General features: G+C 42.7%; 1 protein-coding gene across 4 annotated transcripts; it reads left to right on the plus strand.

Moving 5' to 3' along the window:
- The first annotated feature begins 201 nt into the window (after positions 1 to 201).
- angpt2b (angiopoietin 2b) lies at positions 202 to 27,182 on the plus strand. 4 transcript variants are annotated; one of them, XM_028964018.1, is made up of 10 exons: positions 202 to 603; positions 4,114 to 4,269; positions 5,308 to 5,429; positions 7,525 to 7,757; positions 8,853 to 8,977; positions 14,564 to 14,665; positions 16,689 to 16,855; positions 20,674 to 20,804; positions 25,538 to 25,697; positions 27,139 to 27,182. In XM_028964018.1, the coding sequence occupies exons 1-9, from the start codon at positions 316 to 318 to the stop codon at positions 25,693 to 25,695; spliced, it is 1,482 nt and encodes a 493-aa protein (XP_028819851.1). In that variant the 5' UTR covers positions 202 to 315; the 3' UTR covers positions 25,696 to 25,697; positions 27,139 to 27,182. The 4 variants fall into 4 exon arrangements, with proteins under 4 accessions (XP_028819851.1, XP_028819852.1, XP_028819850.1 ...); XM_028964019.1 differs by lacking the exon at positions 27,139 to 27,182 and having other exon boundaries at positions 202 to 474; positions 544 to 603; positions 25,538 to 25,707; XM_028964017.1 differs by lacking the exon at positions 27,139 to 27,182 and having other exon boundaries at positions 25,538 to 25,707.
- The last annotated feature ends 206 nt before the right edge of the window (positions 27,183 to 27,388 follow it).

Raw genomic sequence — 27,388 nt, forward strand, 5'->3', positions numbered from 1 at the left:
TGGGTGGGGGGGTTGAGTGATTATGTGTTGAAAGACTGGAAGTCGAGGGAGTCCACTTCTACTCAACCAAGATCACCTCCAGACCCACTTCCCACCTCATGGAGTCACGTGACTCTAGAGAATAAAGGCAGGCCTAAGAGGGAGGAAATAAGAAACAAGAGCACTGTGCAGCACACTTCCTGGAGTAGACCGTCGGCACATGAAACCATGTGAAGAATAGGACACAATCAGCTCTTCTTGTAAGACGACTCGGGCCCCCAGCTCCCTGTCTGAATATAGAGAGAGAGTGGGTCTCTCTGTGGGTTTCTACTAGAGATGGGCCATCTCCCAACCGTGCATTACTTGCTGTTGTCTGTGGTCTTCACCATGGCGACAGAGAGGCAGCAGTACCAGGTTCAGCATGGCAGGTGCAGCTACACCTTTCTCCTGCCGGAGGTGGAGCACTGCGGAACTGGGACAGAGGGACCCTTCAAGGTGAGCAACTCACTCCAGAGGGACACGCCTTCACATGCTGAGCCCAGCAACGTCCCTTTTACCTGGCAGGAAGGTAAACTGGAGGCACTGGAGAACTTGACTGAGAACAACACCCAGTGGCTGCAGAAGGTATGTGCCCATTATCAGTGTTGGGCTGTATTTGCATGCCGCTATTTAAAAAATGGGGCGTATCCACTGAAGTCACATTCATTAGCTCATCTATCAGAAATGGATAAATCTGATTATCTACATGTTTGTTTTGCTTTATTTCTCTTGTCCCAATATTTCTACAGTGTAGATTCCAATTGCAGAAAGGTTATTTGGAGTGCAGAAAAGTGTTGGGAAATGGAGGAGATTGATGCTGCACCCACATATTGAATAATGCCTCCAGGCTCAATCCTTTTCATCTTCTGAGTGTCAGAAATAATTAAACACCCATAAAAATGTCCTTGTTAGTGGTTGCTTCATTACTTCCGAGGTACAAATGAGAAGTTACTGCTTGCTAGCTATCTTCATCTATTTATTTATGTAAACCCAGGAGACAGAGATTTAAAATTGCCGTTAGAAACGTTAGAACCATATAATGAAATTCTTACCTTGCTTATACAGAAACAAGATTCTTATATAAATATATGAATCACTGGATAAAATGCACACTGCCTAAAGATATACAGTAACTTACAAATATAAGGATGGTTGTGAGATCAGATTAGTCTGTTTATCAGTCTTGTTGTGCGATATGTTACACTCCAGTAGCATCTTCCTCAGAGGTTAAGAGGGAACAACCTGTGTTGAGTGTGTATTGTCTTTAATTGTGTTCTGGGCCCTCTTAATGACGCTGCTGTCATAGATTAATGCATGTCCTCTGTTCAATGTAACTCTATGGGAGGCGTGGATTTATATGATGAAAGACTTTTTGTGTAAGCATAGACTTGCAAATTTTGACACCTTCAAAGATTTCAATTGAAATAAAGTTTGAGGTGTTGCAACCAGTTTTACGGCGTGTCTCAGTAAAAGCTCTTCTTGTACATGTTCAGTAAATTCTGTGAGAATATTGGATATCATCGAAGATCCCATTGGTTCCCAGTGATATGTGTGACCCAGGCTAACGTTGATTATTGGGAATTTTTTTATCAATAACGTCTTTGACAGGATAGAACACCCCATTACCTCTCATCACACTGTCATGAAAGAGCATGTTGAACTTCACCAGCTGTGAACTCTGTGCTTGGATCATATTTGTTTCTGTCAAGCCACTGGGAAGCCGAGTCACATTAAGCAACGGCAGAAGAAAAAAACACACATTTATAGACTAGTCTGGACCAAACTTTATTCAGTGAAAGATGTTTTGACCCCAGATTATCTGTTGTGGGGGGATATCATTTTGTGTAAAGCTTTGGGCTTGTGGAAACAACTAATGACCATGTGTGTCAACGAGATTGAGCTGAGGGTGGCACTGTTTTTATTTCCACAGCGAAGGTCACCTACGATGTTATCGGCCTGACTCTGCCGGCTCACCACCCTCATTCCTGTAATATGGCATAAAAACACATTTCTCAGTTTCAATGCATTCTGTTCGTCTGTTTTCACTAAGAAGGTCAATTCTGATTTCCATCAAAACTCCTGGTCCAGAAAAGGAATACTTTCTTCCCCCTCTGTCATCTCTTGGCCCCCTCTCTTCTTCATGTTGCAAGCATCAGACTCAGTCGCATTGCTGTCTCACTCCTGCCCTTTCTCTGCTTATTTCTGCATTCCTTTTCTGGGACGTTCCAGTCAGACTGGGTTCTTTCATATGTCTGCCAGCTTCAGTGCAGAAATGTCAGCTATTGTCTATATTGGAAGAACCTTGAAGCAACATTCAGTGCTGGTGGTTTTAAAATGTTAACACAAGCAATGTTGAAATTAGAAAAAAAGATCTGAATGGTATTAATGTCGCCAATATAAAACAACCCCAAAAACATTTCAATATTTTACCAGTGAACACCACCTACTAAAATGATCTGTCATGTTTTGAACAGTATTTGAGTTTTGGAGCAGATTTTTAGTGGGTTTCCTCCTGCCGTCCAAAGGCATGTGCACTAGGTGAACTGGGAACTTTGACATGTCCATTGGTCTGACTGTGCAAGCGAAGTATATGTATGCACCCTGTGATGGGCTGATGCCCCACCCTGGGGGAGTCCCTAATTTCTTGAGTGAATGAGTGAGTGGGAACTATTTTGTTCATTAGACCACCTGGGCTAGTCACACACATGAGCTTCTTTTTGCAGTTTACTTTCCCTTCCACATTTCTGGCGGATGTGTTTTCCAGGGGGGAAGGCTTTTCAACATGTCAAGATCACAGCTTTCCAGATCTAGCCATCAAAATGCCACTTGAAAGTTGAGTGAGCTTGATTCAAGAATCCTTCACTTTAAAGTCTTACTTTAAGGTTTCAGTCTTTTTTTCCTCTGAGAGTCCACTCTATCCCCTCACTTTTTCACGCGCTCCTCTGTCAGGTGGTGGGAGTCAAGATGGAATCATACTGTAGCTATATTACTAAAAAATCTCTGCAAAAAGGCAGCATGGAGATAATTGAGTCTAATTCAGAGATCAGTCATTGTTCTGCTTAGCAGATCTGTCAGCTTCGGTTTCACCCCATCATTGCCCCACTCAAAAAAACAACCACTGGCTGCAAAATTTCCTTCCATTAACTGTGAGCAGGACAAAGGCTCTATTGACACTCTAATTAAGACATGGCATTACACAATTCCTTCCTGTTTCCATAATAGCCCTACAGCCTATCTGCTGGGACTGCGGGAGCAGGCATGAATTTAGAGAGGGATGAGCTCGGGTGACCTCATCACAAAATTCTGTTAAGCATTAATGTTAATGTTAGACATTAATTACATATAGTCTTTAATTATGCAAAAAAGGGGGAGTGTGTTTAGGAAATGGAATATTGATTTGTTTTCTATCTTTAAAAAATATATAATTACATATCAAATTTTGTCCAGAACAATTCACGTTATGCAAACTCTCCTGAAGGAGAAAGACACCATCCATCTGGACTAAACCAGATAGGTACAGATAGTGTATTTCTCACATGTTTCTCTAAGCAATCTGGAAATAAAAAAGGGTATTTTTTCATTGTAACCACGTACAGAAATCAGTGTATCAATTAGGATCCAGTAAGTCTGTTCATTTTTTTAAAAAGTGGTATTGAGTTAAAATTCTTCATACATTTGTGCCACTGTCATGCCTTAACTGTTAAATGACATAATTACTAACTATGTTATTAAAGGAGACAGATTGCCATTGTGATATTTGGAGAGGAAATGCTGTCATGTTACCATATGTCCACCAAGAGCAATGCCCTGTCAAGAAATGTTCTGTGGTCTAATGTTGAATTATCTTGCCTTGCCATGCTCCAGTGTTTCTCCTACTTCAGTAAATAAAATACATTAATAAGTAACTCATAGCAAGGTCACCTGTCATTATCTGTCATTATTTGTGGTGATTGTCTAAAACCTTTTTTGCAAGCCACTAACTTCATATTCTGACATTTCTGGCTAGTTAATGGAGAGATCAATGGATCTTTAATTGAAAACTGAAAGGAGGGCTGAACTGAGGGTTTCTGTATTCTCTGTATTCCTGCTAAAAAGCTGGAGAATTACATCCAAGAGAACGTCCGCTCAGAATTGGAAGAGATGCACCAGAAGGCCATCCACAGCCAGACAGCCACCATGCTGGAGATCAGCAGCAGCTTGCTGAGTCACTCGATGGTGCAGTCTCAAAAACTGACAGATGTGGAGATGCAGGTGAGCTGATGAGATGAGACAGTAAAAGTTAAAGGTCAAAAGGTCTTGTTTTCCTAATTGCTCCACAAATAGCAATTTGGCTCTAATCGTGCCAATACAGTAGACATAGAAGATGAAAGAAAAATGTGATTCATTGTGATACACAGCACAGCATATAGTGCACACATTGAAAATCACCCTTAGTCAGCAGTGGGCAGCCATGACAGGCGCCCGGGGAGCACTGTGTGGGGATGGTGCTCAGTGGCACCTCAGTGGCACCTTGGCGGACCGGTATTCGAATTGGCAACCTTCTGATTACAGGGCCGTTTCCTTAACTGCTAGGCCACCACTGCACCACCATAGCTGAGCACACAACTGAGCGAGGCTCTCCTGCTGGTTTTTGATGGAAAGCTGGACAGCTGACAAAACCACCATCAAAATCGTCCAACTGAAACACATATGTGTTTCCTCCATTCTGTCACCCATTCAGCATCCAACCTGAAAAAATATTTTACTGCACTGTCACCCTGTCATGCTGGCTGGACATGGCGAGGAAGAAGGGCGCATATGCACAACTCCACGAAACAGGGGTTTAATGGTGAACAGGGGAACATCACGTAACAATGACCCGACAGCAAAGAGACACGAACAGGGCAACTTTATACAGTCAGACACAGGTGAAAACAAGCCTGAGCAGCCCCTTCTGGACTGGATCCTGACACACCTTGTTCTTTGTTTTTTGTCACTGATCTTTGATTACTGGACTCAAAGCTTGTAGTTGTGATGAATCACATTTAATGATTGGAAAGTAGCAGAATTGGTGACAGAACAGTCAGTTAGACTGAGACCTTTTCAAAATTTTATCCAGCAAACACCTTGGAGCATCATTGGCATGAATGAGACCAGACCATTTATAACTATATATTAAATCCAAAATAACTGGAGTTCTGAGGAGTGAATGGTTCCCCATTTTATTTAGTTGCTGAGGTCATATTATCTTGATTTTTGATTCTGAACAGCAAATATCTTTGCGCTGCCTCTTTGTTACCCGTGCATCAGGTCCTGAGTCAGACCAGACGTCTGGAGGAGCAGCTGCAGGAATACTTGCATACAACAAGTCGCTTGGAAAAGCATGTCCTTCGGCAGGCCAGTGAGTCGGCCCAACTCAAAGAAAAAAACAGGTGCGTCAGCAGCAATCCTCTTCTAAACACTGCTGAAGGTTAAAAGGACAAAAAATGGTTTTCATTACCACACAGGCAGCATGTCACACAAACATGCACACTCTCGCACAGTGGAGAGGTAGAACACAGGGACAGGACATGGCCTTCAGTACCTGGGTTACAGACAACAGAGAGTAACAGTAACAGAGACCCAAAGCACTTTAAACAAACGATTACCTTCACAGGCCTAGGATGGATGAACAGTAAAAGCAATATTCTGGATATGTGTTTTAATGTTTTAAATATGGCAAATTTGTTTGGGGTTATTATCTTTAAGGCTTGATATCCTTGATTCATCAAACAGTACAAAATTAATAGAGGTGGAACATGTCTCAATTTTTGAAATTGAAAGCACGTTGTAAGTCGCCAAACGCTGTAAATGTAAATGTAAATGTAGAAATTGAGGCATGTGTGGCACCTGTATGGATGAGATGGAATGATAATATGGATTTGTTAACCCTCTGGCCAGCTGGTGATAGGCTTGGTTTGGGACAAGATGGCCACGGTTTGTAGACTTTGGTGGGAGATATAAATAAATTACCATCAACTACAGTTGAGGCCAAAATTATGAACCCCTATCAGTGCCTTGGTCATGTAATGTATTAGTGGCTGGCTGTACTTGTGGAGTTTAGGTTTGGGTCATTTTTGGGGTCAAATGCGGTGTCAGAGGAAGTGCAGGAATCTTAGTCATGGGCTAATAAAAGCGTGATATACTGAGTCGAAAAAGGAAACTGAGATAACAAAAATAGTTTTGGTATCCTTTCAATGTATGCTGTGGTCATTGTTTTTGTTCCGATGACCTAAACCTAGATTACGAGCAAATATTTGCATATTTTCCCTCAAAATGTCAACATAAATGTCTTTTTTCACGATGGCATGTCCCTGAGTGAGGATCCCTGTGCCTGAGGCTGCAAAACAGACCCACAGCATGATGCTCACAGCACCATGTTTAACTGTAAGAACTGTGTATCTAGGGTTGAAGGTCTCTCCCTTTCTCCACCAGACATAAGCATCAATGTGCCCAAATAGTTCCAGTTAACTCTGATCAAACCAAATCATAGACTTACAAAACGTATACCTTTCAAATGTTCACAGGCAAACCTCAGTCAGGAGTAAGGAGGTTCTTCTGGGACAATGGAGCAAGGGTTCCTTGCTGACATCTCTGACTATTTCCTCTCCAGAGTTCTCAAAATCTTGTGCTTATGGCCTAGGCCAGGTTTGTTTCTTATATAATTAATCTCCTGGTACTTGGCAATTATGCAACATATAACTTGTGTATTTTGAAAGCAAATTTTGTGACCTCTCAATTTTTTACATATTTGATTCTGCCTATTAATGTATTTATATTAGAAAATGTATCAAAAGCTAGTAAATAACTAGCAAACGTTAGTTGCAAACATTGGGAAGAAGTTTAGGAAAATGTTTGACACTCATCGCCACTACTGGTTCAACAACTGCCTTTGGAAGAATCATTAATCAAAGTCATTACTGCTGGCACTCTCAGGATTTATTGTCTACGTGTGCAGTATGGGGGATCAGCTGGATCCCATTTTGCCTGTCACTGTTTTGCCCCAGTGTTTGATGGAGAGACCCAGGCCCTGGCACCATCTGCGGCCGCCGTAACTGCACAGGTGGAGCTGTGGAGTTCAGACGTCATGCAGGGGCCAGCACGGGGTTCTGTGACGCTGTTGTTCAGTACCAGTGATCAAATTGCACAATGCTCATGTAGAATGATTTGAAAGAGGCAGAGATCATAGGGACATTTAAGGTTATCTCAGGTTAGCTGCAGTGTCATTACATTTAAACTTTAAAGCATCTATAATTCATATTCACTCCTTTTATAACGTGTTGAGTCATTATTAGTGAGGACAAATCAATTTCATCAAGAGTTAATCTCTAAATACGGTTTCAGCAACAAAATACGTTTCAAGGAGAAGAACCAAAATTAAGTTTTTATTTATTGGTTATTTAAATCAAATTCTAAATTATAAAATAATGCAGACATTATTACCATTGAGCTACTGAGCCTGTTTTCTGTGACCTCCTTTTGGCCTAGACTGCTGGAGCAGCGCTTTGCAGAGATGGAGGTTCGTCACCAGAAGGAGCTCAACGCCCTGCAGCAGGAGAAGCGGAGCCTGCAGGATTTGCTGGAGTGGCAGGGCAGGCTGGTGAGCACCCTGGAGGAGGGACTGGTCCTGTCCTCCCACAACAGCACCCAGCTACAGAGGCAACAAGCAGACTTGACAGACAGTGTCCAGCAGCTGATGGCCACTGTAACTCATTGCAATGGTCAGTCCCTGTGACTATCAAACACACACTGGTAAACACGTGCATTCTGAACACTGGCTGTATACAGACTGATCAGCCACTACATTAAATCCACCTTTCTAATATTACACAGGTCACTCTCATGTTGTCTATATGATTATAAATCCTGACCACTGTATACTGGGATCATTCCACTAGACCTGCTGTTGAGGAGATGACCTGACTCCATTGTTTGGGATTACAATTTGGTTCTTGCAGTGCAATGTATCCATTTGTTAGAAACCCCAGAAAAATGAAAATCAAATGTTATTCACTTTAGCTAGGATTTTTTTTATGTACTACCTGGTGTATTTGTAGTTTTTAAATAAAAAAGTATAATTAAACTTGGTTAAAATGTTCTAGCTGCTTGTTTATTTCTTAACTATTCGATTCGTCTGTATATTTTGCTTTTTGCCACTCTGTGCAGTTTATCTGTGACACTTTTGGTCTTGCAATGTAAAATACACAGTACAATTATTTAAATAATGATGCACGGCTCCAACAAAATCATCAGGTTTGCAGATGACACGACCGTGGTGGGTCTCATCAGCAAGAACGATGAGTCAGAGAGAAGGTGCAATTACTGACGGACTGGTGTAAGGTCAACAATGTATTTCTGAACATGGACGAAATGAAAGAGATGATTGATGACTTCAGAAGACAATGGAGGGAACACTCTTTTAATTATTTTACTTTGGACATTTATTATTAATTTCTCTGTCTCATTGTTGTTTACATGTTTTTTGTTAAATGCACTGCCTCTGTCCCCCTTGCACTTTAACTAACCCAATTTGTCTGTGTCGCACACATGCACTTTGTAACTTGGTTTCCGGAGAAACGTTGTTTCGTTTTATTATGTACATGTAGGATGCTGAAATGACAATAAAGCTCGACTTCAACTTCAACTAAGTTAGGAGCTCTGTATTATTATAATAATGGTTACTATTTCCGTGACACCACCAAGTCGGTTTTGACCTTTTATTTTTAATATGAGTCCACAGTTACAGCGAGGTAGGTGAGCAGTTAATCTGTATGTAATCAGTATATTAATTTTAATCTCTCTGTTGCTATGCATAGAGATCTCCAGACCCCCTAAAGATGACATGACACACTATCGAGACTGCGCTGAAATCAACAGAGCTGGCATCACACACAGCGGCGTGTACAATCTTCGTCTGCCCAACATGCCCAACAGCATTAAGGTATACTCTGCCAGAGTCTTGCACAGAACTGCAAAATATATTTCAGTTTGACAGTAATTATGCACATTTCCTCTGATTAAAATTTTATCATGAAAAAACTTTTGGGCAAATAAAAAAAAACATGTGTACATAAGTATTCACATCCTTTGAAATGAATCTCAAATTTGATCTCAGGTGCATCTTGTTTCATGATCATCCTTGAGATGTTTCTGCAGCTTAATTGGAGTCCAGCTGTGGAAAAAACAGTTGATTGGATGTGATTTGGAAAGGCACACACCTGTCTATATAAGGTCCCACAACTGACAATTCGTGTCAGGGCACAAACCAAGCATGAAGTCAATTAATCGTCTGTAGACCTCCGAGACAGGATTGTCTCAAGGCACAAATCTGGGGAAGGTTACAGGTAAAATTCTGCTGCTTTGAAGGTTCCAATGAGTACAGTGGCCTCCATTGGAAGAAGTTTAAACTTCATGCTGTGGGGATGATTTTCAGCTGCAGGAACTGTGAGACAAATCAGGATGACTGCATCCTGATTTAAAGATTACTGCAGCAATGTACAGAGACATCCTGTATGAAAACCTGCTCTAGAGCGCTCTTGAACTGTGGGGCAAGGGTTCATCTTTCAGCAGGACAATGACCCTAAGCACAAGCTCAAGATATCAAAAGAGTGGCTTCTGAAAAACTTTGTGAATGTCCTTGAGTGGCCTAGCCAGAGGTCAGACTCTTCTCATCAAACCTGATAAAGCTTGAGAGGTGCTGCAAAGAGGAGGCACGGGGAACATGAGGACTCTCACCCGGAAGCAGACGGGGTCATGGTCGCGACTAAGCTAACATCAAGCTAAAGAAAAGCACCTTCAATGTGACCAAAAATACATTACCGGTGTTGGAACCACCACCTCCCACAACACCCCACATGACAGTATATACGTCTCCATGGACCTCCGCCAATGCATCCTACAATGGGGCCATAATGACTCCCTGACTGGCCACCCAGGACACCACCAGACCAAGGAACTCATCTTACATAGCATCTCCCTGGTAACTAACCTCCCTCTCAAGAATACGTGGCCACCTGCCCCATCTGAGCAGCCCACAAAAATGTACACACGGAGATCCCAAGGCTTGCTCCTGCCCTTGTCCTGCCCTCAATGACCCTGGTCCCATGTCGGTCTGGACTTAGGCAGACACAGTGCCTCACCACATCTTTGAGGACTATGCTCCCCTCACTGATCTGTTATACCATAGACCACAGTTTGAAGCCTGGCTCATGTGCCAGTTCTGCAAACAGCTGATGGTGTTGATCAGTCTGAAATTTGGCTATCATTCAGAATCCAAAGGTCAGACAGAATCCATAAATCAGGAAGTCAGAAGATGCTACTGCTCTGCTTACTCTGCCACCTGGTCCACTCACCTACTCCAGGATGTCTCTAATCAAGGTCTCCACAGGTCACCAACTAGTCTGGTTTCCCCACTAACGCCGCAGAGGCACCAATCCCAGCAGTCAAAATTCGGCTCTGCCAGCTGTGTAACACCTGGGCCCTTGTCCACTGGGCCCAGGATGCCTGCGAGGACAGCCACCCGGAAGCAGATAAGGCCAGGGTTGGCGTCATGTATAAACATCTAGTGGCCATCTTGCTTGACGCCCACGCATGTTGGTTTACCCTCGATGCTGCTCGCATTAGTTATCCTGATTTACCTCGCTACACATTTACTGCCTTGCCTGGCGGTTCTCTTGGATTTGCCCTTGCCTGTCTCACATTTTGGAACCCGATTGCCCACCCACAACTATTCTTCTGCCTCACCCTCAGATCCTTCTTCCCCTTTGCTCTTACCAACTCACGCCGCCTGACTATTCTCCTTCAGCTAAAAGCACTCCACAGTAACCACAAACTCTGTTATCTCCCTGTGTGCTCATTCCACCACTGCCAAGCAGCCTGCAGAACTGCTGAACTTCTACAGCGATCGTGCTCACTCTTGCTCACTTCCCCTCCCTTGCTGCCTGCCTGCATCAACCAAGCGACCACATCCTGCTGCTCTAAGTCCCGTTGCATCATCTCCAAGTCCTGCTATGTCCGCTTGTGTGCATTCAGTAAAGAAATCTGTTCTCTTTATTATGGAATTAATCAGTTGTACCAATTGCAAAAATAATTTTAAAAATACTAATCACAAAGTAAAATTTAATTTGATCCTCTATCCTTTTAGCACTCATCCTCCATGCATCATGTGGGAGTCAGGTGTTTGGCAGTAGTGACCAAAGGATTTGTACTTTTCTATAATTCACTGACTATATAGCATTGCAGTGTGCAATGCCGGTGCGCTCACAGTGGGCGTTCCTTTCTGTTATCTAGAATCCCTTGAGCCCCCGAGATACAAAAAAAAATAAAAATCACCCTAATGTCTTGTTTGATTTTTGCTTTTATGTCTAATTTAATAGATTTAGTACTTGGTGCTTATTCCAAGGTTGTCCGCTATAGTGAAGATTCAGTCATATTTTCTTCTAATACGTCACTTTGATTCTCTGTCAGGTGGATTGATATAAATACATTTTATATAAATACATTTTGATATAAATAAGAATTAAAATAGTTTTTGGTTTCTTAACAGTATTTGTAAATGAATATTAAACAGTTAAGGGCTAAGATGTTAGGCCTTTCTCAATGCAGAATTTAGACTAGGATTGTACATTTCTGGTTGCTAGTAAGTTGTGTCCACCCATGAAATGTACTTTCTCATTATAAAGGATCTGATCTTATCTTATTTTATCTTCTTTATCTTGGCTGATTTCCTCAGACTTGCACTGAGTTTATGGATGTAAATGTGTGTCCTGTCTTCAAACAACTGTCTCTAGCTAACTGGCTTTTAACAAAGAAAGTGGCCACTTACCTAAAGGCTTAATAGATCCAACTATAAGCAGATGTTGGAAAATGCATGACATGTTCAAAATGGATGTGCTTAGTAACATGCCAAAGATATATTTTGTAATATATAATTTTGTAATATTAAAAAAGTTTTTTAGTACAATCCATCAACACCCTTGCTAGGTGTTGCTGTATAATGTGTACTGGGTGCCCAACATGTTTTGAATTTGTTTTCATATACAGTCCTGGAAAAAAGTTTTGAGAACGACACAAACTGTTTTTCACAAAATTTGCTGCTTCAGTGTTTTTTTGAAGACCATTTTGTCTATTGTTTTTGTGGTGTACTGAAGTGTAATTACAACCATTTTATAAGTTTCAATGGCTTTATTGACAATTACATCAATTACAAAAGAGTCAATGTTTGCAGTGTTGGCCCTTTTTTTCAAGACTGCTGCAATTTGTCCTGGCATGCAGTTAATTCCTGGGCCAAATCTTGACTGATGGCAACCCATTCCTTCATAATCAGTGCTTGGAGTGCTTTTTTTTGTCCACCTGTTTTATGAGGATGGACCACAAGTTCTCAATTGGATTAAGGCCTATGGAACTTCCTGGCCATGAACCCAAAATTTCAATGTTTTGTTCCTCAAGCTACTTAATTATCACTTTGGCCTTATGGTACGATGCTCCATCATGCTGGAATAGGCGTTGTTATTCACCAAACTGTTCTTGGATGGTTGGGAGATGTTGCTGTTGAAGGACGTTTTGGTAAAGTTCTACTTTCATGGCTGTGTTCTTAGTCAAAATTGTAAGTGAGCCCACTCCCTTGGAGCAGCCCCACACATGAATGGTCTCAGGATGTTTTACTGTTGGCACGAGACAGGACTGATGCTAGTGCTCACCATTTCTTCATACAATCGTATTTCCAGACACCCCAAACAACCGGAAAGGGACTTCATCAGAGAAAATGACTTTACCCCAGTTCTCAGCATTCCAATCCCTGTACTTTTGCAGAGTCTGTCCTTGTTGATTTGCTTGCAGAAGGGCAGCTTTTTTGCTGCCCTTCTTGACACCAGGCCATCCTCCAAACTTCTCCTCACCATATATGCAGATGCCCTCACACCTGCCTCCTGCCATTCCTGAGCAAGCTCTGGTGATTGCTCCACTGTCTTGATCACTGACTGTCTTCTTCTTAACAGTTAAATTGATCCAATAAATGGTTGGTTTATATTAGTATCAGCAATATCCTTGCCATAATAATTGCCATAATAAAAACAGAAGCTAGAAACTCTGTGAAAACCAGTATTTGTGTCATTTTCAAACTTTTTGGCCACAACTGTAAAGCCTCAGTAGCTGATCCTTTCCTGATATTAATCTTGGTGCTTTGTGCTGTTTTGTCAAGTCTTCATTCCTCGAATTTGCTTCAATCATCATGGAATTTGCTTCAAAAGTAATTTACAAACATATAATATAATATTATATTATATAATACTTTGTTTCTGTGATGACACTCGCACTAGCACGTTCGCCCTTTCTGGGGTTGTCTCACATTTTTGAGAAGCAGGAGTGGTGTTACATTTCAGCTCTTTGTCTGGTGTCACATCCGTTTTTGGTTTATCGCTCCAGGACAGGAGAGGGAACCCAGGCACTGCAGCAGGAAAATGCAACTGATGTGTGAAGCCTGCTCGAAGTTCCAGCTGTCTGAGAAACATGACCTTCAGATGTTTCTCCCTGAGATCATCGGAGATTTAGTATTAGAATGTACAAAGAGATTAGTTAAGAGTACATCATGTAATTTTTCACTGTCCTAATGCACTTGCTAAATATAATATTGTCTTCAGCAAGGGCTTCTAACTTCTCAGCACAAATGACAAAGAACAGATCTCAGACTATTGCTGGCCGAAGAAAGTATGTATCTCTCTCATTTCTCTATTTTGAGTGACAACATGAAAACTGCAGCAGCTTAAGAGCTACTTTACTGATGACCTGCACAGTGTAATGAGATACATACTCTCAATCTATCAAAGCACATATAAAGCACATATAACCAAGGCACATATAAAGTGAAGTATGAAGGCAAGGGAAGGTAAAGGGAAGTGGAGAAAACATTTGGGAGGAAAAAAATCACATTGTATGATTTTAGAAGACTTTATATATATCCCATTTGCAGACATTTTTTTTCAGTCTCATATCAGTGGTGACAAAACATTGCATTGGAATACAGAGAATATGTATGGAGTTGGTCCCCCTTTTGTAGCTATGTGATCTTTAATGTTTATAAGATGTTTGGACTGGTTCTATGGGAATTTGTAGCCATTCATTTTGTAGAGTTTCTGTGATGTCAGGCAGTCATCTTGGACTAGAAGGCCTGTCTCACAGCCCTATTCCAGCCCTGACCTCAACCCCATCAATCAAGTTCTTCCATACCATGTTTTTGTGGCCATTGCTTTGAGTAATGGGGCACAGTCAAGTTAGAATAGAAACTGTCCCAAACTGTCCACCAAGTTAAAGGCATGGATTACCACTTATTAGTAGTTGTTCAGCCTGCTCTGCGTCATTATGTGGTCTTCCATTTTTTTGTTGTCATTGTCATCACAGTAACAGTCACAGTCATTGGTCTGTGCATAAAAATCTCACAATTGTTTGTAAATGCATGTAAATGCAAATTGTGCATAGTGCATTTTAGTCATGTTGGTAATGTAATAACTCACGGTCTGTTTTTCCCCGGCAGGTTTTCTGTGATATGACCAGTCATGGTGGAGGGTGGACTGTGCTTCAGCATCGACAAAATGGATCTCTTGACTTCCATCGTAGTTGGACAGAGTACAAGCAAGTGAGTGGGAAATAAGTGGCTTAATTAAGTGGCCATTTGTGTGTGTACACCGTCTCTAGAATTATGTTCAAATTTTCTATGTCATTTTTATAGTTAAGTCACTGAGTTATATGGGAATGGGCAGTGCTGAAATTTGCACTACTACTAACCTTTAAAAAGTGTGGTGCATTTAATGAAGTAATTGACTTGGCGCAAAAAAATGCGGTATTTACTTAAATTAGGTGTTGATGAGCAAGGAGCTTGTTGCCACTATGTGTGAGGTGATACAAAACAGAATAATGTTCCCTGATTGCATCTGGCAGAAAACATGTGTGGCATTAAAATATTTCAGCAAGTAGACAATGAAATTTTCCACAATATTTTGACGGTTGGGGCTGAAAATAGGGATTGGAGTCTAAGGCCTCACCATGACGTGACCCCACTGATGTTCCTGACACAGTCAAGCGTGGGATACAGACAGTCCCCTGCCCACAGATCACCTCTGCTTTGGGGAGGAGCTCTTTTTGATTGGCTGCTGTTGGTTTTATCTGCACACCAATCTTTCCTCCCCATCAGCAGAAAACATCAAAAGAAAAACCATCTCATAAGACAAATCAGCAAATCACAAGTGTTGTGTCTAGACTTTTGGCAAATAAAGATTTAAGAAGTCACACTGTTTTCAGTTATTAAAGCAAAGCAAATTAAATTGAAAATGTTCTAAGAGCATTTTGTAAAATTTACACAAGATTTTTTATATTATATTAGAGTTTAAGCACTTGGCTGTGAGGTAACTTCAGCCAAACCGAATCTACATGTCTGCCTTTGGGCACCGGGGTGTGGTAATTTGTCTTGTACCTACTGTGATAAGTAGATAAATTACCCCAGCTGTGTTGGGAGTAGTGTGCCTCTCACAGGCATGTTCATAAACTGAAATGATTATTATTACACAACCCCTTTTCCCCTCCAAAAGGAATCTTTTCCCAAGTGTTTGAAAGACACCTAGCCATGGCGTGGGAAAATTGGTCCCCAATGTAGGCCTGACAGAAAGAAACTTGATGGGTGTGAGTTGCTGCTTTGTGTGTGTGTGTGTGTGTGTGTGTGTGTGTGTGTGTGTATATGGTGTGAGGACTCCAGTTTTGTGAGTCTGAGTATTAGCTTGGACCTTGTGTGTGTGGAGTTGCCATGCTGTCCTATAGTTTCCTCACGTTGTTCAAAGGAATACGCATTAGGTGAAGTAACAACTTATACGTAGGTGTGAGTAAAAGTGTGTGTTTTGGAAAATGTTCTTTAAATTGGGATAAAAACACTCAAAAGTCACATTCAAACGACCTGAACCAATATTTTATTCACAACTGGCCACAGTTAACATAACACGTGTTTGAACTGGGATACTTTACAATTATACAAAATGAGCTAATTTCGAATGTGATGATGGCTGCAGGTCTCAAAACAGTTTGAAGACATCCGGATAGCGAGGTTATGAGTTTTTGTCCCATTCTTGCCTGATGTAGGTTGCGAGCTGCTGGAAAGTTTTTGGTCGGCTTTGACAGATTTTTCATTTAATGATGCACCCAATGTTCTCGGGCAGATAACATGCTGGAAGTTCTCCCTCCCTTTGAGCCCGGAGGACATGTTAAGGAACATTGTTTTTGAAGTATTCCATCTTTTCACCTACTCTTCCACAGATAGGAGAGCCCTGGCCATCTTTACTTCTGAAAGACTAGTAAAGTTTAGCCATTAGTTTTTTCAAAATTGAAATGAGCTCATTCAGAGGATGAAGGTATTTACTATATGACCGATTGTGAATAACATATATTAAAAAAATAGTTTGCAGTTTTATAGTTTTCATTTTATTACATTTTCAGGAACATCTGAACTTTTCTAGAATTCAGTGAGAAATACATGTCTACCAAATTTCAGGGTTTTTACTAAAACCTTTAAACAGATCATCATCATCACAAGTTTTATTTATCCCATTCAGTTATTTTCTCTGAATATTGTCCCTGGTGTCCAACATAACTAACCTGCCAGTGTTGTATTTCAGGGTTTTGGGGACCCAGCTGGTGAGCACTGGATGGGAAATGACTTCATTCACACACTCACCAAGGCAAAAGACTTCAGCCTGCTGGTACTTCTGCAGGACTCGGAAGGCAACAAGGCTCATTCTCACTATGAGCACTTCCACATTGAGGGAGAGGAAAAAAACTACAGGTACCAGCATGCATTGCTTCCCTCTTTTACCCAATAAGCAGTACTTGTGAAAGAGCCTGCATCAAATGTGATTGACTAGGTTGTATATATTTATGTACTTATTCATTTTCCTCTGGTGTCTGCCTCATATCAGCATTGAGCCAGCCAACCAATGTTCTTTGACAGGACGGGCTGCTGAAGGATTGGTGGGGGGCGGGGGGGAATAAAAGAAGAATAACTAGTCTATGCGTGATAAAAGATCTGTACAATTCATGTGCTTTTCAGATTCAGTGACATTTCTGAATGGCAATGTTCATGGAAATGTGAACATCATATTCCAGAATGTCAGAACTTTGTTTTTACAAAAAAAAAAAAAAAAAGTTTTCATATATGCTCTTTCATACTTCTTGTTTTTTGTCATAAGACATACAAACACACACACACACACACACACACACACACACACACACACAAACCCACAAGTTCTTCCTCAACATCTGTCAAAATGATGAGCTTTTCACTTGGACACTTTTTTTCAGCCGACAATGCGGTTATCTCAGAGCAGCTGTCTCTAGCTCACAGGTCCCCTCCGGGCTCCCCTACCTCCTGGAGAAAACTCAGGCAGCACCTGGCCATGACAAACAAAAAGTGCCACGTCAAACAAATTTTGGCCTCGCTCTAATGGCAGCCGGTGGAGCACCTATCCCTGGCAGGCATGATTATTCCACAAGTGAACCTGAAACAAGCACCAGAAGAAAGAAAGAAATAAGTGGAGGCTGAATAAATGAATTCAGACTCAAAGTAAATGGATGCAAGTGTGGTGCACCGGCTCTTGGGAATGTGGCTCTGATTTACGGATTGGAAGTGACAGCTGGATAAAATGCCTGCTGATGAAAGGAACATTGCAAGTGTGTTGATGTGCATTTCTTCATATGCATCCTTGGGTTTTGAGGCGGAGGCCAGACTACCGTCTGTCTGTTTTCCATTTCAATTCTTTCGGCACATGTGAGTTTTACTTACTTAGATTCCAGGAGCACAGGGGGCACGGGGCCAAATAAACCCAGGGATGAACGATACCTCCTGCTCACCGGCTGGCCTGTGTGGTCTTACTCACGGCACGGGAATGTGAGGGTTCAGCTTGGGTGCTGCCAGGAGTATTTCCAGACACAAAAGGTTAGCAAGCGCAGAGGGAGAGAGCAGCTAATGAGATTCGAGGTACAGAAGAAGATCTAGAGGTGCAGCAAGGATGCTAATGAATTCTCTGCCTGGAAACAACTCAATTACCTGGTTTGCTTTACTTCATTCAGCAAATCTACAGACGTAGATGCAGACTCAACAGGTGTGTTGCGCTCATGTACAAAATAGGTGGCATTGTTGTACCCCAATAACTCATTTAGAGCTGGTTGCTATGTTTGAGTTACACTTTGACCTTACACCCAGTTAATCTACAGTGGCGTGAAAAAGTGTTTAACCCCTCTCTGTATTCTTACCTTTTTCCCTGTCAGTCACATTTAAATCATCAAACAAATTTAAATATTAGTAAAAGACAACATACTGTAATATATTAATTCTAATTGTGGTTCTTTTGAACCTAAAAAGGGAACGCAAACAATTTAAGCGTCTATGGATTACTCAATCTTCTGAATTTTGTCTTTAAAAAAGAGACACCAAAAGGGTCACGGTCAGCTCTACCTGAGTATTAAATCCGGACTGAATTAGCAATAACAACACCATATTATTACTGCAGTCATCAACATGAAGTTGATCAACTTTTACAATGCTGATGTGTATTCTAATTCTGTGAGTAGGATATCTTGCTCCCTTGCTTGCTCACTGCGTCATGATGTTTTCGTCACTGTGCTGCAGTTCAGACAACGTCCAGTTTATTATTCCTTAGTTGTGTTTTACTCTTGATTAAAGTCTTATGTAACTGTTCCTTGTTTGGAGAGCTACAAATAACAAAATAGATAAATAGAAGAGATGTAGTACAAAATATAGAGAAATATAGAGCCAAAAGATTTGAGAATGACATAAATACTGGTTTTCATAAAGTTTTCTGCTTCCGCTTTTATTATTGCAATTGCATATTCTACAGAATGTTATGATCAATAACTGTAACCTTCTGAATCCCTCCGTCCCACATCATGGGTGCCGCAGCCTACCACTGAAGGAGCTGCTCAGTGCTGTCAGGGTGGGAGATGTTGTCCAACAGGGATGGTAGCTTGGCCACCATTCTCCTGTCACTCACCACCTCCACTGGCTCCAGAGGGCATCCTAGAACAGAGCTGGCCCTCCAGATCAGCCTGTTCAGTCTCTTTCTGTCCCCAGCAAAGATTCTACCTCTCCAGCAGACCACACCATAAAAGATGGCTGAGGCCACCACAGAAGATCTAAGACTCTGCAGCAGGTTCAGCCTGCTCTGGGGATAATTTTTTAATGCTGGATGAGTCAGCATAGCAGACTGGATGCTTTAAAAGGATAGTGATGCTTGAAATCATTGTTCTTCCTCTGTTTACCATGGTTACCATCGTGTTGCATAAAAAAAGGTTTTACAGGCAAGGAAATTGCTGCTACTACGATTGGACCAAAATCAACCATTTATCAGATAATCAAACCTTCAAGGAGAAAGGTTTAAGTGTTGTGAAGAAGGCTTCAGGGTGGACCATCTCCTAAATATGATTCAGTTTTGGGTCAGGAAGCTTGCAGAGCTTGGCCAGGAATGGCAGCAGACAGGTGTAAATGCATCTGCATGCACAGTGAGGTGAGGACTTTTGGAGGATGGTCTGGTTTCAAGAAAGGCAGCAACGAAACCAATTTTCTCCAAGCAAAACGTCAAGGACAAATTTATAATCTGCAAAAAGTACAGGGCTTGGACTGCTGAGGACTGAGGTAAAGTCATTTTTTCTGATGAAATCCCTTTTTCAATTGTTTGGGGCATCTGGAAATATTATTTCTCAAAAGGTGGGTTGACAAACAAAAACCCACAAATTATGACAAACTCCAAGCATTGATTATGAAGGAATGGGTTGCCATATGTCAGGAATTGGCCCAGAAGTTGATTGAGAGCATGCCAGGGCAAATTGCAGAATTCTTGAAAAAATATTGACTATACTAAATATTGATTATAAAATGCTTGTAATTATACTTCAAGATCTAAAAACACTGAAGCAGCAAAATATTGTGAAAAACAGTATGTTTGTCATTCTCAAAATGTTTGACTAGGACTTTAGATCAGTCTTAGTCCCACCCACTTACTTTGATGGGTCAAATTGACAACTGATTTCATAAATAAAAAACAATGGAAAGCTTAATAGTGCATGAGCAGCATTTTCTCTCTGTCAAGAATATTGCAAACATTTTTTATAACATTTAAGATTTGTAGAAAAACACAATATAAATAGAGTTGAGAACACTTGGACAAAACTTTTAAAAGGCAATACATTCATTCAAAAACAAAATGCAAAATGTTCATTTTTTTGCAGAAGGGTCAAGTGTGAAGGGTGTCAACTTTAGGGCCTGTCAAAGCCCAATGAGACATACTATATGTGATTATGACATATATAAGAAATAAATGTTGTTGTTGTTATCTGGGAAAATGTTTTCATGTCCAAGGCAAGTTTAGAAGGTAAAAAGATAAAAAGCTAATTTTTTAAAAATAATTCATATTCTGATATAATTGAAACGCAATGCAAAGTGTTTTGGGTAGGTTATTTCTCAGGTAGTAAATATATCTCTTCCTATATACATTATCTGCATACTTTTGTTTGTGCATACAGTTAACTACTCTTGAAAGTATGAATCTTCTACCCCTTTCTCCACCCTCCTCCATGTTGTGTCAGCCTGCATGCCCATAGGTTCAGTGGGACAGCAGGCAAGACTAGCAGCTTGACCCGCTCTGGCACCATGTTTAGCACCAAGGACCATGACAATGACTTCTGCAGCTGCAAATGTGCTCAGATGGCATCAGGAGGTGAGTGCAGGCACGTTTTAAAATCTCTGCATAACCTCTGCCATTCATGGCAAAGTAGTGAAAAGGTTGTAGGGGAAAAAAAGCAATATATTGCTTCTCCAAAGTGCCATAACCTGTCAGAGCCATTTCAATTCCAATAGCTGTTTTTCAAATGTAATAGCAGCAATAGACTAGACACATTGCCAGTATAGACAAAATTGTTGTCGTCCTCTTCCTCTGCTTATCCGGGTCATGGGGGGAGCATTCCAAGCTCTCTTCCCAGCCACCTCAACCAGCTCCTCTGGCAAGACCCCAAGGCGTTCCCAGACCAGATTAGAGATATAATTTGTCCATCTTGTCCTGGGTCGAGCCGGGGGCCTCCTGCCAGCAGGACATGCCCGAAACACCTCCCCAGGGAGGCGTCCAGGAGGCATCCTTACCAGATGCCCGAACCCCCTCAACTGGCTCCTTTCGATGTGGAGGAGCAATGGTCTTCCTCTCTAATGTCAGACCTCCTGACCTTATCTCTAAGGCTGCACCCGGCCACCCTACAGAGGAAACTCATTTCGGCCACTTGTATCCCTGATCTCATGATCAAAACTCATGACCATAGGTGAGGATTGTGACGTAGATCGACCGGTACATCAAGAGCCTTGCTTTCTGCATCAGCTCCCTCTTCACCACGACAGATTGGTTCAGCGTCCACATCACTGCAGACACTGCCCCAATCTGCCTGTCGATCTCCTGCTCCCTTCTTCCCTCACTTGTGAACAAGACCCCGAGATACTTAAACCTCTAAACTTGAGGCAGGAGTTGGCAGGCCACTCTTTTTCGGACAAGAACCATGGTCTCAGAACCATCTTTAAAAGCAGAGACAGAACCTGGCGGAGTCCAACCCTCACCGGGAACAGGTCCGACTTACTGCCGGCAAGCTCATGCTCCTCTGGTACAGGGACTGAATGGCCCTTAATAAAAGGCCATCCATCCCATTCTCCTGGAGAGCCCCCATAGGGGGGCAGCTCCCCATCAGCAGCTCCCCATCTCACACAGTAAACAGTGTGAGCGAGTTGCTGCCTTCCTCTCCTGAGGTGTCAGGTGGTTTGCCAGAACCTTTTTGAAGCCGATTGGTAGTCCTTCTCCATCACCTCACCGAACTCCTTCCACACCCGAGATTTTGCCTCGTTGACTGTAATTGCTACACCCCGCTTGGCCATCCGGTACCTGTCTGCTGCTTCTGGAGACCCACAGACCAGTCATGCCCTGTAGGCCACCTTCTTCAGCCTGACGGATCCCCTAACCCCTGGTGTCCACCAGCGGGTATGGGGTGTATTGGCACAGCTGGCACCGGCAGCCTTGCGGTCAAAAGCGGTGAAAGCTCTGCTGGAGATATGAATTGAAAACCATCTTGACAAGTTCTTCTGCCAGGTGTTCCCAGCAGACCCTCACTATACATTTGGGTCTGCTAGGTCTACGTCGCATCTTCCCCTGCCATCTGATCCAACTCACCCCCAGGTGGTGATCAGTTGACAGCTCCTGTCACCCGAGTGTCCAAAACACTCGGTGTTTACAAATCATCGTCAATCATCGTCTTGAGACCTAGGGTGCCCTCGTACCAAATTTACCGATGGGCATCCTTATGTTCGAACATGGTGTTTTTTATGGCCAAACTGCGGCTTGTACAGAAGTCCAATAACAAAAAGCTAGCTTCCCTCAGATTGACAAAGTTCTGTGGATGCAAAATGAAACATCTCTACCTTAAAGAAAGAAAGTCCAGTTGCCATAACTCAATTTTCAGACAAATTCAATTGGATGACTGAGAATCTTCACAGACAACAAAGCACCACTCGAGTTCAGATTTGGCGGGCCGTTCCTCTCAATCACACCCCTCCATGTCATGCTGTCATTGCCCATGTGAGCGTTGAAGACCCCCAGTAGGACAATGGATTCCCCAGTCGGAGTGCTAGATAGTCCCCTATCTAGCACTATCCCAGGGACTCCAAAAAGGGAACTCTGAGCTGCTATTTGGTGCAGAAGCGCAAACAACAGGACCTGTTCCCCGACCCGGAGGCGCAGGGAAGCTACCCTCTCGTCCCCCGGGATAAACCCCAACAAACTGGCTGAGAGTCTTGGGGCTAATAAAAAGCCAACCCCAACCCTCCGCCTCTCACCTGGAGCAACTCCAGCAAACGAGAGTGTCCAACTTATCTCAAGGACTTGGGTTCCAGAGCCAATGCTATGTGTCGAGGAGAGTCCAACCATATCTAGCCGGGACCACTCAACCACTTCTACAAGCTCCAATAGCCAGTTTCCTTGTCCGGGGATCGGACCAACAAAGCTCCCGCCTCAGTCTGCTACCTGATCTACATTGCAATGGACCCTTCATGTTCCTTCTGCAGGTGTTGAGTCCACAGTTGGATGAGCCCATGTATCCGGTTCGGGCTGGGCTCGGCCAGGTCCCATGGTGAAATCCCGGCTACTAGGCGCTCGCTCACGGAGCCCAACCCCAGGCCTGGCTCCAGGGTGGGAACTCCGGTAGCCCTCCGGGCCGGGTACTCGGACTCATTGTTTTTCCTTCAATGAAAGATCTTCGGAACCATTCTTTGTCTCACCCTTTACCTAAGACCAATTTGTCATGGGAGACCCTACCAGAGGCACCAAGTGCCACAGACAACATTCTGTCATTGTCTTCCTGCTTCCAATCACATGACGCAGGTATGATTTGTTATGTGACAGGTTAATCTACTGTGACATGGAGCACAGTCTAGCAGGATGCAAGATGACTGTTCTAAGATGATTGACTCATTGCTCAAGGATATAAACAGCTCCAACAATTGTGAGAACATGGTCAGTTTGAAGTTCTGTAGATGCACCAATGAGTCATCTTTCAATAGCATTATATCTATTTTAAACACAGAATGCATGGTGATTCATGTATGTTTGCTTTAAATATAACATAAAATTAGAATCTGAAATATGATTTTGTCTCTGAAGCAAGGCGTCAGAGCGTCCACTTGTCAAATCATTATTTAACATCAACTGTGTAATGGTGTACAGTTTTACATCATGAATGTTTTCATGGCCCGACTACTGGCCGTGGGAGCTGATCGTGCCCTGGGTCCGGGATATCCGCAGGGTGGATGACCCTCGGAGACACCAGTGAAAGGACACGGATGACGAAAGTTACGATGACGTGGATTTTTGTTGGGCGGTCGGGGCCGGGCTGGCTCCGCCCATCGCGCACGTCCGAGATTGTCGCGACGTCTGTGATGACCCACGTGTTTTCCAGGGGTATGATTAAGACGCGGGAGACACGGACGATGATGAGAGTGACTCCGGCCATCGTGCCTGTCCCGGATCGTCACAAGGTCGGGACTGTCTCGTGGGGAATCCGCCTCTCCAGCTCCGGTCGCTGACCCACCATTCATCTGCCTGGATGTTCCCCAGCTGAACGGCAGCGCAGCACTAGCGCCCCCGCCTGCTGTAGAGAACGTCCACCCCCCTCCATGACACACGCCCACCACCATCTCCACCAACACGCCAAGCCCTGTGCGAGATATCCCAATGGTCCCGGGGCCCTTCAGTGGAGCAGCAAGTACATGCCAGAGCCCAGAGAGGGACCCTCTCTTCTGTCTGTCTCTGTCTGTGTGTGTGCGTGGCATTTGTGTCCGTATGTTGCCCCCACTTCCCCTCTTTATGTCCACCAGGTGGCAACCCAGCAGCGGAGCCGAACCCCAGGGAGGGTGTTCCTAACCTGACTACACTGGTCCAGGATGAGGTGGGGTGCTCCCCCAAAGAAATTTTTTTTGGGGGGGGTGCAGTTCGGGTTGGGAGCTCCTCCGGGGAAGCGACGGAGCTGGGTCCTCCAGTAGCTGGTACGGAGGGTGGTCCAGGCATGGGCCTGCGTCTGCTTCCAGAGGAGTGGAGCGCCATAGAGCCCCCTGGTAGGTATGAGGACCCAACTGGGACAGGCAGGAAGAGGGCCTGCTTGTCCCAAAAGATGCAGAAGGGGCTAGCCGGATGGTCTGGCAAAGCCCCCACCTTGGACCACCTCCCTGCACGGTGCAGGGAGGGAAACTGGCTGCTCTGCCAGCTGGGACGTGCAGCGAGAGGGGCTGCATGGTCCCAGAAGGCACCAGACTGCGGTGCCTGGAACGGTCACCGGAGGTTCCGGGACCGCCTCCCTGTGCGGTGCAGGGAGGGAAGCTGGCTGCTCTGCCAGTGGGGACGTGCAGCGAGAGGGACTGCATGGTCCCAGAAGGCACCAGCCTGGGGTGCCTGGAACGGTCGCCGGAGACTCCGGGACCGCCTCCCTGCGCGATGCAGGGAGGGAAGCTGGCTTTACCAGTCTGCTTCATTATCTGCTAGGTGATGTAATCGCTTGGCTATGTGGCATTTTATTGGTTATGTCATGGCTGTTCTTAGTATTATAAATTGTGCACAGAAACCCTCTCCTTTTCACTTTCTTTCTTGCAACATTGTGAGGATGCAGCATTAAATGCTAAATAATCTTTTGTTTGCGGCCTTCTTTAAGTGTTGTCACTATTTTATGAAACAAGTTAAATTAAAAGTAGCTGTGGAGAAAAGACGCCAAAAATTAGGATTGTACGAGAATTGCACACTGTCCGAGGAAAATACGATGTGAAATAAATACATATTATTAAATAAAAGATACAAAAGAGAAAATATACGTAGATACATGAAATTTATGCTATTATTATTATTATTTTAGCTCTGGTACATTTTCTTTGTTGCAGGGTGGTGGTTTGAAGCCTGTGGAGCTTCTAATCTCAATGGGATTTACTACTCTGGCCATTCCAAAGTCCCCTATAATGGCATCAAGTGGTACTACTGGAAAGGACCCAATGTGAGGGTTTCTATGACGACAATGATGGTGCGTCCTTCGGACTTCTGAAGGTATCATCACTTGAGGACTAATCTTTATAACAGCTGATGCAGAACAACACTGTTATTTGTTGGTTGAAAACTGATGGGCAGATGGGCTTTCAGATTATAGTGTTCAGTGATGAATTTGTATATTAAAGATTAAAAGTACACTGTCCCAATTTCAGCATGAGCACAATATGCGCAGGGCTGCCAGCTTATAGTATTCTGATTTAGGCCTGGCAGCATGCTTACCTCATCTTCTGCACAGCCAAGTGTGAAGTTCCAGAACATTGTGTAATTTTTTTCTGCTCTCATACATCGGATGAAAATGTCCTTCCTACATTTATTTAAAATAAATAAAGGTTTGTCACGTACATACATTTCCAACATATAAATATTAGTATTTGTTGTTCTTTCAACATTATTTCACTTATTTCAGATGACCAATAATTACTTATGTTGACTGATTCCATACTGATTTGCGATTTTTTGATGATTATGGCATTGATAATTGCACTTAGGTTCTATAACCTAATAATCCAATAAAGATTAATCAGTTTCCCCACATTACATCCACCCACAACACAAAGCTGTTATTTGGGACTTCTCATGCTGCGGTGACTGAGGTAGGGCAGTGGGAAAGACACTCAGATACACACAAAGATATATATGCATAGCTAGTCCTGAACTCCCCAGCGCTGTAATCAAAATTCTATCTGACCCATGAGACATGTAAAACATGTGCCATTGCTCCCACAACAGTCCTCCAGCTGCTTCCATCTGCCTCATTATAATAAAATTCATATACAATAAGCTCAATAGGATCTTAAAGAATAGTTTTATCTTTATGGAAATGTCATATTAATGTTAATCTTTGGAATTGCTTCCTGGTACCTGGCCACATCCAAATACTATCAACATACATAAGATTGTCTATAAAGTTCTTCTTATATCTTTTCTGAATTAGTCCTGAGTAATTATTTCTTAAATGAAAGACACATGCAACCTGTATAACAGATGTATCTGCACAACAGCTGCACAGTTAATCAAATTTTAATCACGGTTTTTAAATTTAGATGATTTGGCAATATTTATATTTAAATAAGCAACCAGGGGCCAAACAGAAACATGGACTGAGCAGCAACCTCAAATTGTGGTAGTAGCCTAGTGGGAAACACACTCGCCTATGAACCAGAAGACCCAGATTCAAATCCCACTTTCTACCATTCTGTCCATGAGCAAGACACTTAACCCTAAGTTGCTCCAGGGGGACTGTCCCTGTAACTACTGATTGCAAGTCGCTCTGGATAAGGGCGTCTGATAGATGCTGTAAATTGTGTATTGTGACAGAGTGAGATGTGCACAGTTCTGCGCGCACCCACAAGAAAGTGATTTATTTTATCATCTTTTATCATTATTTTATCATGTTAAGAAATTTGGTGTTCAACAAGTAATGTTATTCATGTTACAGACCAGAGCATCTGTCTTCCCACACTGACCCCAGAGGAAAGGCACAGCTTCTGTTCTGACACCTCTATATAATGCATAATTCATTGTCTATAGTTTTCAACAAATCTTTAGAAAATGTTTCTGTTTAGGTACCTGCCCTGTCTATAGTTAATGTTTTCTAAATAAGCAGGTAAATGGATGTTCGTCTTTCATATTTAATATTAAAAAAAAGTATTTTAATCTGATCACATTGGACTAACTTATTTGTGTTC

Source organism: Denticeps clupeoides, chromosome 20 (genome assembly GCF_900700375.1).
Source record: "Denticeps clupeoides chromosome 20, fDenClu1.1, whole genome shotgun sequence".
In the NCBI taxonomy this organism is placed as follows: Eukaryota; Metazoa; Chordata; class Actinopteri; order Clupeiformes; family Denticipitidae; genus Denticeps; species Denticeps clupeoides.